The sequence below is a fragment of the Carassius auratus genome, unplaced genomic scaffold (genome assembly GCF_003368295.1).
Source record: "Carassius auratus strain Wakin unplaced genomic scaffold, ASM336829v1 scaf_tig00001218, whole genome shotgun sequence".
Classification (NCBI taxonomy): domain Eukaryota; kingdom Metazoa; phylum Chordata; class Actinopteri; order Cypriniformes; family Cyprinidae; genus Carassius; species Carassius auratus.
In genome coordinates, this window is record NW_020523345.1 from 62,260 (window position 1) to 74,107 (window position 11,848).

The 11,848-nt window shown below is 37.1% G+C and overlaps 2 protein-coding genes across 2 annotated transcripts; one reads left to right on the plus strand and one right to left on the minus strand.

Annotated features, from left to right (window-relative positions):
• Positions 1-947: 947 nt before the first annotated feature.
• Positions 948-2,697, plus strand: LOC113069266 (uncharacterized). Its single transcript, XM_026242297.1, has 3 exons — positions 948-1,178; positions 1,282-1,466; positions 1,611-2,697. Exons 1-3 carry the CDS (start codon positions 1,098-1,100, stop codon positions 2,383-2,385), a joined length of 1,041 nt encoding a protein of 346 aa, XP_026098082.1. The 5' UTR covers positions 948-1,097; the 3' UTR covers positions 2,386-2,697.
• A 213-nt stretch (positions 2,698-2,910) lies between these two features.
• LOC113069263 (G2/M phase-specific E3 ubiquitin-protein ligase-like) lies at positions 2,911-6,701 on the minus strand. Its single transcript, XM_026242296.1, has 8 exons — positions 6,567-6,701; positions 6,311-6,481; positions 5,877-6,217; positions 5,444-5,754; positions 4,881-5,059; positions 4,423-4,595; positions 4,122-4,336; positions 2,911-3,785 (listed from the first exon to the last, which is right to left on the minus strand). The coding sequence occupies exons 1-8, from the start codon at positions 6,666-6,668 to the stop codon at positions 3,541-3,543; spliced, it is 1,737 nt and encodes a 578-aa protein (XP_026098081.1). The 5' UTR covers positions 6,669-6,701; the 3' UTR covers positions 2,911-3,540.
• Positions 6,702-11,848: the final 5,147 nt, after the last annotated feature.

Genomic DNA, 11,848 nt, shown 5'->3' on the forward strand with positions numbered 1-11,848 from the left:
ACACCAGAAAATGGCATGAAATTCAACGAGCCCTCACACAGGGGATTTGTGGAGAGAGAGAACGTCGTTCTATTGAAAACTGTGAAAGAAATCTCGGAAGAATTGAGCATTTGCTATCACCAGACACAAACAATGAACTCAAAAGCAGTTTGGCTCAACTGAAAACTCTAATAGACGCAAATTTCCATGCTGGGGAAGAGAGACGTTTCTCTGTCAGGCGCATTAGTTCAGGTGAGTCTATCACTATATTCATGTTTTATCATATGTATTAACATTAAAGGGGAAGTCCGGCCGTTTTTAACATCTATGGTTTTCAGAGGAACACGTGAATGCTTCACTTTGCGCGGAATGTTTAAACCCAGACCACTACTCTACTAACTTTTTTATATAGAAGAATATATGATCATTTAACATGGGCCATGTTAAATTATCATATATTCTTCTGCCATAAACAGTATAGAAACCATGAAATAATTAGACCACCATTTACTTGCATTAAGCAACTCTATTGTTATTTTTATAATTAGCATTAATATAATTGTTATATAATGTATTGCCACACTTATATAGCCTATGTGAAATATATTCTCAGAAAACTGAACATTTGGCGTTGTCAGTCTTTTATTTGTGCTTAATGGATAAAACAACGGCGCCGCGCATTTATGGCTATACTAATTAGAAATAATTATTTATATTTATTAATATTTGCTTATTTGTGCAATCATTAAATGTGTTGGTCTTACACCACTGTTATGTCCACTGGTCACAGCAATAAATATTTGGAATTCCACAAGTCTCTCCATTTCCAGTGTATCTATTCTATTCATTAACAATATGCTATATCAGTGCATGTATGAGAATTGGTATGATGATAAATTACAAAAAATAAACAGTCCAATGCTGCTTAAACGCTTAAACTTAGTTGACTTTTTCTTTTTGTAGGGAGAAGAGGCCGACCAGCCATTGATGTTACCAGAGAACACATTGAATTTCTGCTGAAGCAAGGCCATACAATTTCAAAAACTGCTGAAATACTGGGATGCTCCTCATCATTTTTGTACAAGAAGTCAAAGTTGTTGGGTATACCTGTTAGAAGTATGCTGTCTGCAATAGATGATGGTGAACTAGAACAACATGTGAGGCAACTTCAGAGCCAATATCCTAATTCTGGAAATGAGGTAATTGGAGCTCTTCATCTTTAGGCTGTATTTAATTCACATTTGTGTGCTATTGTTTTGTGAATATCATGCCAATTTAGATATTTTGACAAATCTGTTGCAGATGATAAGAGCCCTGTTGCGTGCACAGGGTGTGCTTGTTACACGGTCCAGGGTGCGTGAGATGTTGACACGGGTCAATCCTACTGCTGCTGCAAGGAGATGGAGCCAGACAGTTGCAAGACGTGTTTACCATGTACCTTACCCCAATAGTTTGTGGCACATTGATGGGAACATGCGTCTCATAAGGTTATTATTACCATACTTGTCATACTTTTTTAATATTTTGAAAATAACTTCAGCAAGTAAAAAAAGTTTACAGCTATATTGTTTCCAGACGACTGTCAATTGTATTATAATCTTCAAGTAATATTTGTTTTTCAACCTTTCTAGATGGGGTTTTGTGATTCATGGTGCAATTGATGGATACTCCCGTCTGATTACTTACCTCAACTGCAGCACAGACAATCGTGCCACAACAGTGCTTTCTCAGTTTTTGAAAGCAACATGCCTCTATGCCCTACCATCAAGAGTCAGATCTGACCATGGTGGTGAAAACATCCTTGTGGCTTTATTCATGCATCTAGTTCAAGGACTTGAACACAGAGGATTCATAACCGGACGATCAGTTCACAATCAGAGAATTGAACGCCTTTGGCGTGATGTATTTTTGCATGTGTTGCAGCACTTTTACCTTATGTTCTACTCCTTAGAGGATTCAGAGGTTCTAAACCCAGATGATGATGTCCACAGACTTTCACTGCATATTGTTTATCTTCCTGAGATTCAAAAAAGACTGGAGCAGTTTAGACAGGCCTGGAACCTCCATCCGTTGCGAACAGAAAATAATCACACACCATCTCAACTCTGGACAGAGGGTATGCTCAAAAACATTGCAACAGACAGCACAGCTGTCAACAATGTCTTTGGGGAAAATCCCTACAGCGACCAAAACATTGATGCCATCCTAGCACAGTATGGAATTCAAACACTGCCTACACTTGATGAGGAAGAGTTCCCAGCTGTTAATGTAGAGCCACCTCAACTCATCCTCACTCAGCAACAACAGACATCTGTACACAATGCAATCCAACACCTTTCTGATCTAAAGTTAAAATATCAGGCTTGCTGTACTGCTATTATCAGTATTTTGCAAACACAGGTATAGTCCAATTCCAAGCCCAGAGACAAAAGTTAATTGGCTGCATCTATTATCCAGGACTGAAAGACATTAAGTTTAAACCTCTTTAAGTTTTATTTTCTGTTAAAATAAGGTGGTATGGGCAGTGCAGCTGATGGAGCTAATGCCAGGTATGCTAGATTTAGCACACTTTTGGTGCTGTGTTATGTTTTTTTTTTGTAGTACTGTTGGCTGACAATATTTGTATTGTTCCTTTCTACTCCCATTGTGTTATAATTTGTAGAAAAAGTGGAAAAGCATCTAATTAGTATGAATGAGATTTAAAATGTTGAACAAAACTCTTAATGTATTAAAAATTGTAAACATCTTAAGGTTTAAATGGAATATTAGTTAAAAGACAAGATTTAAAAATGCATGAAAAAGAAAATTCAATATGAATCCTTGGAAAAATGGAGAAGGATCCAACTATTTTGAATGGGGATTGAAAAGATGAATAAAAAAAGATGAATAAACTGGTAATGTATGAAAAACATAGAATGTTTAATGGCTTGAATGAGAATTTTAGATTAACAGTGGAGGAGAGAGGTTTAACTGCCAAAAACACCCTAACTTCAATCCACTAATCGGAACAGAGACCAAGTCGTGATGGGGACAGGTTATTATGATAAGCAGTTGAGGTTGACATCCAGCCAGACTTTTTGTTTGCCTTCTCTGTATTCATTAACATGTACATTAACCAAACATACTGGCTGTTATGAGTGATTTCAAACTCACTGAATTAGAAGCCCAATAATTTCTTACAGTTGGTTAATAAAGGATATCTAATTCATTAGATCAACCTCAGTGTCGTCATAGTAAACATGAACTATAAGCCCAATATGTGTCTCATAAAATCTAAAGAAAAAAAAATACATTTTCAAAACAAATAAGATATATAAACATAACTTAAATAATAATAAAAAAAAAAACTACACAAGTTTGAGCTAGCTCAAAAAGCTCAATATTGAATAACCGCCATCAACTGAATCGAACTGTTACTCATGCAAAATGAACAGGATTACTGCACCTAAATTTTTTGTTGAAGTGAGTTGCTTCAACAGCATTCTGTTCAATAACTTTCAAGCAGAAACACAGCTCAAGTGAAAACTGAATTTCCATTAATACGTTTTACACACAGTGACATCATGCAAGTCCAAAGGTTGGAGCTTGCAAAATTCCCTCAATCATGTGTTGTTTGAAGGCTTCATAGGAAGAGTGCAGTGGCAGGCGGAGTACAAGAATACAAGTATTTGCTTCTGGGAAGATTCTGTTGCCCTCATGAAGGAACTGAATTTGTGGACGGTGTGGAAATCCCAGTGGAGGCACTGTTGAAGCACCAGATGTAAACTCCAATACCTTCTCTAGGGTGACTGGACTGCATTCTCCTTCTGTAACACAAGAAAGTGGTGAGAAACACGCATGTTGATTTTATGTTAAGGCCACAACGTCTAGCCCTAACCTTTTGTATGCGTTACTTTGGAGCAATTTGCACGCTGACAGAGGACCACAAAAGCCTCAGTCAAGTACATTTTTGGTAAAATATTACAACACAATATGAAAAAAAGTTTAGGGGAGCTACCCACGTTCAAACAACCAGACTTCACAATGTCACTTCAACTATTGCATTTCAGCATTAATTTTCCTGCCAACTAGGACAACATAAGGACCACTAATAATGATATTTATGAAGTCTGTTATTATAACTTGTACAATAAATAGCATACCTTCAATATCAATTAACCAGTCACGCCAAAAGCATATTGTCATGTTTTCTCGGTCTCTCCTGTTGCTGCCTTGCACAGAGAAGTCCACATCAAATAAAGTGCATAGGTCCTTCGCCTGCAGTGGAATCTCCTCACTGACAAACATGTTGTAGAACACTGCCGGATTCTTCCTCAGCTCCTCCAGTAAACCAAGTGTTTTTAACCCCTCAACAAACCTATAAAAACATTTTAGAATGTGTGAATCGTCCTGGGCAAATGACGGTTTCTTTTTTCAGACAGGTAAGAGAGGTGAGGCACTTACTGGTCCAGGGCAGTCGCCAATCTTCCATTGACGAAGAAGTCTGCAGCTGACTGGACAAGGGAGTCCTTCTCCTCCAGGCTGGACACATGTCTTAAGGCACCTATAATGCTGAGACTATCTGCTGCCTCTGCAATTGCGCTGTTCGCCTCTCGGACTGTTGTTGCTTCCTGTATCTAAAAAGACAGACAGAGAGAAAAAAAAAAAAAAAAAAAAAAAAGATAATGAGTGGCTTGTAAAGACACCTTCCCTATATAAATTAGATGTTTAAGCAATAAAGCACTCGTGTTCATGAGAATGTTCATAGATATCCTCATGGCTGTGGTTTGGCCGCAGCCATGAGGCTGAAGGCCAAGTGACACAGGTAACCTGAACACGTTTGAAGCGATTCATAAATAATAGAAAATAAGGCTGTGTCACTGTACTGTACATTCAATGTATAACAACTTTCTCCTGCTTACTTTTATTAACTGTTCCCTGAAAGCATGGTCACAAACTTCATCCACCATGGCCGGTGGTGTTGGTATCCCACAGATTTGATTGAAAAGTCTTTCGGAAAAGAAATGTGGACCGACTCCTCCATGGACCACACACACAGCAATCATTTTTGCCACCCACATGTACAGTTTAGTCTGCAAAGCTAAAATGAAAGAAATAACAGTAAAATATTGCTCTGCTGTAATGCTTGTTAATTTAACACCTTAAAATGCTATGATTAATATTAGTGCTACTACAAATAACTTTTTATTGCACATTTCAAAACATGTTTCAAAAAGGTGATTCAGTACATTAAAGAAATTAAGAATCATGGAAAAATCCTAACCAAGAGTTAACAAATTAAGGCAAAATAACTAAACAAAAGACGATACAGACAAACACATGAAGAAACCTGCCCAATACATAAAACAAACAGAATAAACAAATCAGACAGGAGAAATAAGGGAGCAATCATGTTTCAGTGATGTACATTTCTAGAATTGTGCCAGTTGAAGGAGTACAGTCCTAAGAATTTGGGCTTCCCTACCTTGAGTATCAAGAGACAACTGCCGGTCTTTCTCGTGTCCCTCAAAGATATTTGACTGGTGGACGGCCCTCATCAACAGCCTTAGGTACTCTCTTGTCGGGCCGCCTTCATCAACTGCCCCTTCACCATTGTCATCTTCATCCACAAAAACAACATCCAATTTTGCTTCAGGGTTGAAGAACCTACGCTTGAATGCCCGCAGGCTACAAAGTAAAACATTATCCCTGCACACGTTTATTTGGTTGCTTGTTGGACAGAATCTCCCATCAACTTTGCTGACCATTTTTTTCAATATGGTCTGTAGATCAATCCTGCAAACAAAGAAGTTCATGCATTTTATTTTAACCACCTGATTAAATGTAAAATGATATAGAAAATGAAACCTCTACATACACTAGAAAAATATAAAATCAAGTTAATGAGAAAAACTCACTCATCCACAGGTCCTCCGAGGTGATGTGTTGATACAGGAGGCTGATTCTGTGAAACCGACTCATCTTGTTCATCAAGAATAATGATTGGTTCTTGGACAGATGAAGGAGAGAGTGATGGTTCATCATAAAGAGTCAGGATTTCTTGTGGTTGTGAGAACAGAGTGAGCGGTGGCTGGGTGGAGGGCTCAGGCAGCAGAGGGCGGGTGGGGGGCTCAGGCAGCAGAGGGCGGGTGGGGGGCTCAGAGAGACTTGGCTGGGTGGAGGTCTCAGACAGTGATGACTGACCGTGAGATGTATGGTGTAGGGCATAAGCTCCATTTTGTTGATCTGAGAGAATTTCCTGAAGACAAACATGCATAATACATGAGCTTGCACAAATCAAAACACATTCAGTTTTCATTCGAGTCAGGAAATAAAAATGCAACACATTTACCTGTACATCCTTATTTGAAAACCAAAGCACATATAGAGTTGAGGATGCTTTAATGCCATGATCCATTATTGACCCGGAGGAACTACTCTCAACTGATCTTGATGATGCAGCTTCTTGCACCACAAAGATTTCACTGGCAATATCATCTTGTCCCACAAAGTCAAACAAGATCTAAAAAGATGTGAAAGTCAAGTTTTACAACCCATTGAACCACTGAGAAGACACTTGATATTTTCTTAAGCTGAACACACATCACCTGGATTGGCTCTGACAAACGGAATTTCCTCATATTGGTGTGTCCATTTGGATATTTAAATTTGATCAACACCCCATCTGAGGGTTCCTCACATGCAGACATTCGCTGACGTCTTGCCTCAATAGCCTGAAATGTGATCTCATAAAAAAAAAACCAAAAAAAAAAAAAAAACCCCTTTCGCTAGTTTATCAAACTATTTTATTATAGACAAACCTTTTGACGTCTTTCCTCACAAGCCTGATAGACTAGTTTCTTCCTCTCCTATTAAAATACCACATTAAAATGTACACATGCATTATGTAAGAGAACGTAAACCATACATAAAACTTGGAAGCATTACCTTCTCCTGATCCACCAACAAACTTGTATTATACTCCTGGTCTTGCTGGGCACGTATTGCTCGCCATTCTTGAAGAGCCTAAAGCAAAAAAAAAAATAATAATAAATAAAATAGAATAAAAAAGGCATTGATCACAAATCACCATTAAATAGTAGGCTACAGGCACATAAAATTAATAAATACTATTCTATACGGTGTCAAAATTGGTTACCTGATTTGCAACCACACTTTGAGCTTGGGTACTCTCAGCCACAGGCGTGGTCTCATCTTGTACCGGAGCAATTGAGAGTGGTGGGAATGAATTTATGGATATGGCAGAGGATGTGGATGCCACCTGGTAGTACACAGAAAATCCAAATGATTTCACCTTCAGCAATAGAACACACACTCATAGTGGACAAAAAAACACACATATACACATCCAGTCTAGCTTTTAAATGTTTTTTATATATATATATATATATATATATATATATATATATATATATATATATATATATACACATACATACACACACACACCACTCATCACTACAAAATTCATAGTGGACATAAAATGGACCTGATCTGAAACCACTTGTGAGGTCTCATCTACTGCTGGAGCTGCGAGTGGTGGGAATGAATTCAGGGACATGGCAGAGGGTGGTGATGTTACCTGAGCATAGAGAGGGTAACTTCAGTTATAGGTATAGACATTACAGAGAACACATTTATATGATTGTAGTATGATATAAATCCCTGTGTATAATTCCATACCTGCAACACAGTGGCTCGTGGCACGATGTAAAGCCTGCTTTTACCAACAACAGCTTTAAGTTCCTTCACAGAACTAACTTGCAATTTCTGGATCTTGCGTCCTTTGCCTGTCCTTGCCAATTCAAAGCCTACCAAATTTAAACTGATGCGAGGGTAGCTTTGGCAAACAAAGTTGTTTAATTCAGATAAACTCCAGTTTAACCCAATCTTTGAGTTGGTTCGTCCGGCCTCCATTGACTCGTGCACAGGTTTTCCTAAGAATGGAAGTGTAAACATCAGTATAATCGGTTCCTAGTGGCAAAGTAACATTCATTAGTTGCTACAAGATCTTTCAGGACTCATATTTTCAGACATAAATCACAGTGTTGCCAAACCCCAAAAGTAGATGTGTGACTACCACAGTTAACCTAAAATCATTTGTGTTTCTACCAAGTTTACAGCTTTGAAACTAAACGAACCCTACACTCCTAAGAAAATTGCATGTGACAGAAGAAAGAGCCTGGTCTCACTCACACGGCAATCACACATTTGACCATATGTGAAAGAACATTAACATACAATATACGGTGTAGCTTACGGTCTGAATTCACCACCCAGATCTTCACACTAACCATAACCACCATTGACTAACTTCAGATAGCTGATGCAAAAGGATTCATTGGGAGGTATTCCTGGACACTTTCAAAGTGACGCCTTGGCATGAGAAAGTGTTGTATAGGTGTAACTATTAAAATGGCTACATGGAAACTTATGGAAATGCATCAGAGAGTAGACTTCTCTACAATATTTCTTTAAAACAAATGCTAAGTGTATTAATAGTTTCCCAATTCCCAATTTCCCAATATAGACACAGTATAACAAATCGGACCATACAGGCTCAAGCGAACATAAAATCCAAAGCAGCTCATTCCATAGCTTTCTTTGCAAGAAGGTTAGATAATAAGGTGTAAAAGTAAATAACACAATTCTTATCTGCTTCAATCTCATGTTTACCTAATCCATGTTTAGCCAGTTCCTCAAGTTCTATTGTGGGGGGCAGAAAACCATTATCTGGCCCTGGAAGGAGGAAAAGTTTTGCTTGCCAAATAGGGTTTTCCCTGCGGCCACCAGATCCTTCTGTAAAACACAAATACATAATGGTCAGCAGTGATTCTTGGTTAAAATGTTCCTGTGCGCCTATTTATGAGAGAGATTCACACTAATACACTTTAATAATGATGCTGACATGCATGATATTCTGGTGATTTTAAATGTACAAGACTATCTATGAAACTTTCCATGTTATCATGTCATGGAAGCTGATCTTTAAACACAATTTTTTTTTGTTTCAGACTCAAACAATAGGGGAGACTTTTATTCTTATGAAGATGTTATTGAACTATATGGTTTAAATGCATCAAAACAGAACTACATTAAGCTTACAAAGACTATTTGAATATGAATGTCCCTCAACTATAACTCATATATATATATATATATATATCTTATGATTTACAGTTATTATTGTCATCACTTCAAAAAAAATCCCCTCCAATAAAAAAGCTTTACGTTTTATAAATGTAATCTTTAGTTTTTCCTTTTCTATGTATCCCCACGTCCATGGTTCTGTATTCAGTAAAAAAAAAAAAAAAAAAAAAAACGTGGGGTAGCCACATACTGTGCTAACAAAAAAAAAACGTCTTTTAGGCAAACTCGTTGTACACGAACAATGTTTTCAATACTCGAGTTCATGTGTAGGGACCCTTATAATACTACAAGCAAAGTGTCATGTTGTGTCGAGCCTTCTTGATATTTAAAAAAAAACAGCCATTTAATGTGTATTTGCAGTAGTTCTAGCCCCTAGCGAACCCATTCAAAAAGTCATTAGACCGTGAAGACAGTCAATCTTAAAAGTACAGTTTTTGTCGTCAATATCATTTTAAATGAACGTTTGACTCCAGTACATTCACACAAAGACCCTATAATACATTTTGGCAACTGTTTTGCTTCAAGTTATTAAACAACTACCCCGAACTTCTGATAGCACATTAGCAAATATGATGTTAAAAAAGAAAAAATACCTCGAACACGATGTATTCGCCGGCGAAATAGTCGTCTTGTTGTGGAAAGTAAGGTTGAATCATTACTCGCCGCCAGCTCCTGTCTTGCACGGGCTGCAGCATTAAAAAGACGATTAAAAATTGCTTCGCCCCCTGGCTGCTCCGACATGGTGCTAATCAGTGCTAATTACAAGTTAGCAGGTGCAATTTGAATGATTAGAACAACACGCTCTGCTCCCGCCTAAAGTGCGATGCGGGCCTAATTTGCATAAAGATATCTGCAACGTAATTTCGCCTAGTCAAAACTCTAATTCAAGATATCTGTAATTACATTTTGACTAGGCTGAATGAAAATTACAGATATCTCAAATTTCAGATATCTCTAATCAAATTTAATTTCAAGATATCTATAACTTGATAATAGATATCTACAATTAAATTATGACTATCCCTAACTCCAGTTTGAGATATCTACAATGCCATTTTGATTAGTCATAATTCCAGTTACAGATATCTACAACGTCATTTCGCCTAGTCAAAACTTAATTTAAGATATCTGAAAAGGAACATGTAGATATCTTGAATTGACTTGAATTAAAGATATCTTGAACTGGAGTTATGACTAGTCAGAATCAAATTGTAGATATCTCAAACAGGAATTACAGATATCTACAATTCAGTTACAGATATCCGTAATTCACAAAGTGGATATCTGCAACTGAATTGTAGATATCTGTAATTATAAACCCCATACAAATGAATGGTGAAAGTGATGTCATTTGTCCTAGGAATAATATCTTTAAGGATATCTGAAATTACAATTATGGATAGGAAGAATGTAGTTGCGGATATCTGAAATGTTCTTTTTGACGAGGCAAAACTGAAATACAGATATCTGCAACACACATCCAGTCTAGCTTTTAAATGTTAAAACGGCTTTCCATAAGCGCTTCAGACGAACTTCTGCCACGGTGACGTCATCGCGGCCGAGTTGGTTATTTCCCGCATTGTTTGTGGGTGAGTTTGAGCGGAGTTTGTCGTGTTTACAGCGTGTTTTCTGTGAAATGTGAGCTGCTGCTGCTGTGTGTGTGCTTGTGCTGGTTGTCAGAGGCGGCTAAACTATTCTTTTGTTAATATAATAAAGAATTAAACCGACGCTAAAGTAACTTGTTTGATAACTTGATAAGTATGTGCGTTGTGGAGTTTATTATCTATGCATTACAAGATTAACTTTGAAAACATTTTCACTCAGAAATAATTGAAAAGAAACGGCGTGACACTGAATCAAATAAAAAAAGTAAATAAAATAGAAATATGTATATAAAAAAGCTAGCCAAATGACAAAAGCACAACAATAACTAAAACCTAATATGAAAAGAGAACATATATAAGCCAAGACAAAATATTATAGATTGTAATAGTGCATAAACACTTGGTGTAGAATTTGCTCTGAATCAGTTTCACGCATTGCCTTTAAAAAGAATCAGCAAGTAGCATTGACCCTGAAAGTAACATTCTGAACTGGAACTGAACATTTTTTAAAATGTTTTTATGCAAAACACACTCCAATACTCTGTTTTATTTAGGTGTATCTCACAGGTGACCTTGTGGAAGTCTGCTGGCTTGAAACTGCTCATGACATAAAATGTTTCATTAAAATGAAATCGATATGCATGCACTAAATACATAAATAATACACTGGTAGTGTTTTTATATCTGGTTCGATCTAGTTTCAGTCCACACTTGAGTGTCTGCACAGTGAGTTCTGAGAAACACACGACTGATAAAAGCTAGTGCTGACCAAACAGTATACATGCTGACCTCTAGTGGAGGAATGAGTGACTCAGGCCTGAGCTTCTGCTCTGCATTCATTGTGTTAGAAATGAGGGCCATTTGTGTTTGCTCTGTAATAATCTGTTCTCACTAACTCAGTGCTGACTGTGGAATGGCAAACAGGCTTTAGGTGCTGCTGAACTAAAGAATTAGACATGAAATTCTATTGTTGACCCAGTATTCAGAACCAATTCTTTCATTCATTGAAATAAAAACTGAACACTACTATTGGAAATAAAATCTAAAATTAATACAAGACAAAAAATAAAATAAAATAATAATAATAGTTTGCCATTTTCCCATGGTAACTAACT

What these genes read in the sequence shown, in the direction of transcription:
- LOC113069266 (XM_026242297.1), top strand. Translation starts at nt 1,098, where the DNA reads ATGCTGTCTGCAATAGATGATGGTGAACTAGAACAACATGTGAGGCAA. An exon ending in ATCCTAATTCTGGAAATGAG is followed by an intron (nt 1,179 to 1,281) that starts GTAATTGGAGCT and finishes AATCTGTTGCAG; the next exon opens with ATGATAAGAGCCCTGTTGCG. An exon ending in GGGAACATGCGTCTCATAAG is followed by an intron (nt 1,467 to 1,610) that starts GTTATTATTACC and finishes CAACCTTTCTAG; the next exon opens with ATGGGGTTTTGTGATTCATG.
- LOC113069263 (XM_026242296.1), bottom strand. Translation starts at nt 6,668, where the DNA reads ATGTCTGCATGTGAGGAACCCTCAGATGGGGTGTTGATCAAATTTAAA. An exon ending in TTTCAAATAAGGATGTACAG is followed by an intron (nt 6,218 to 6,310) that starts GTAAATGTGTTG and finishes GTTTGTCTTCAG; the next exon opens with GAAATTCTCTCAGATCAACA. An exon ending in GTTGTCTCTTGATACTCAAG is followed by an intron (nt 5,060 to 5,443) that starts GTAGGGAAGCCC and finishes CTTTCATTTTAG; the next exon opens with CTTTGCAGACTAAACTGTAC.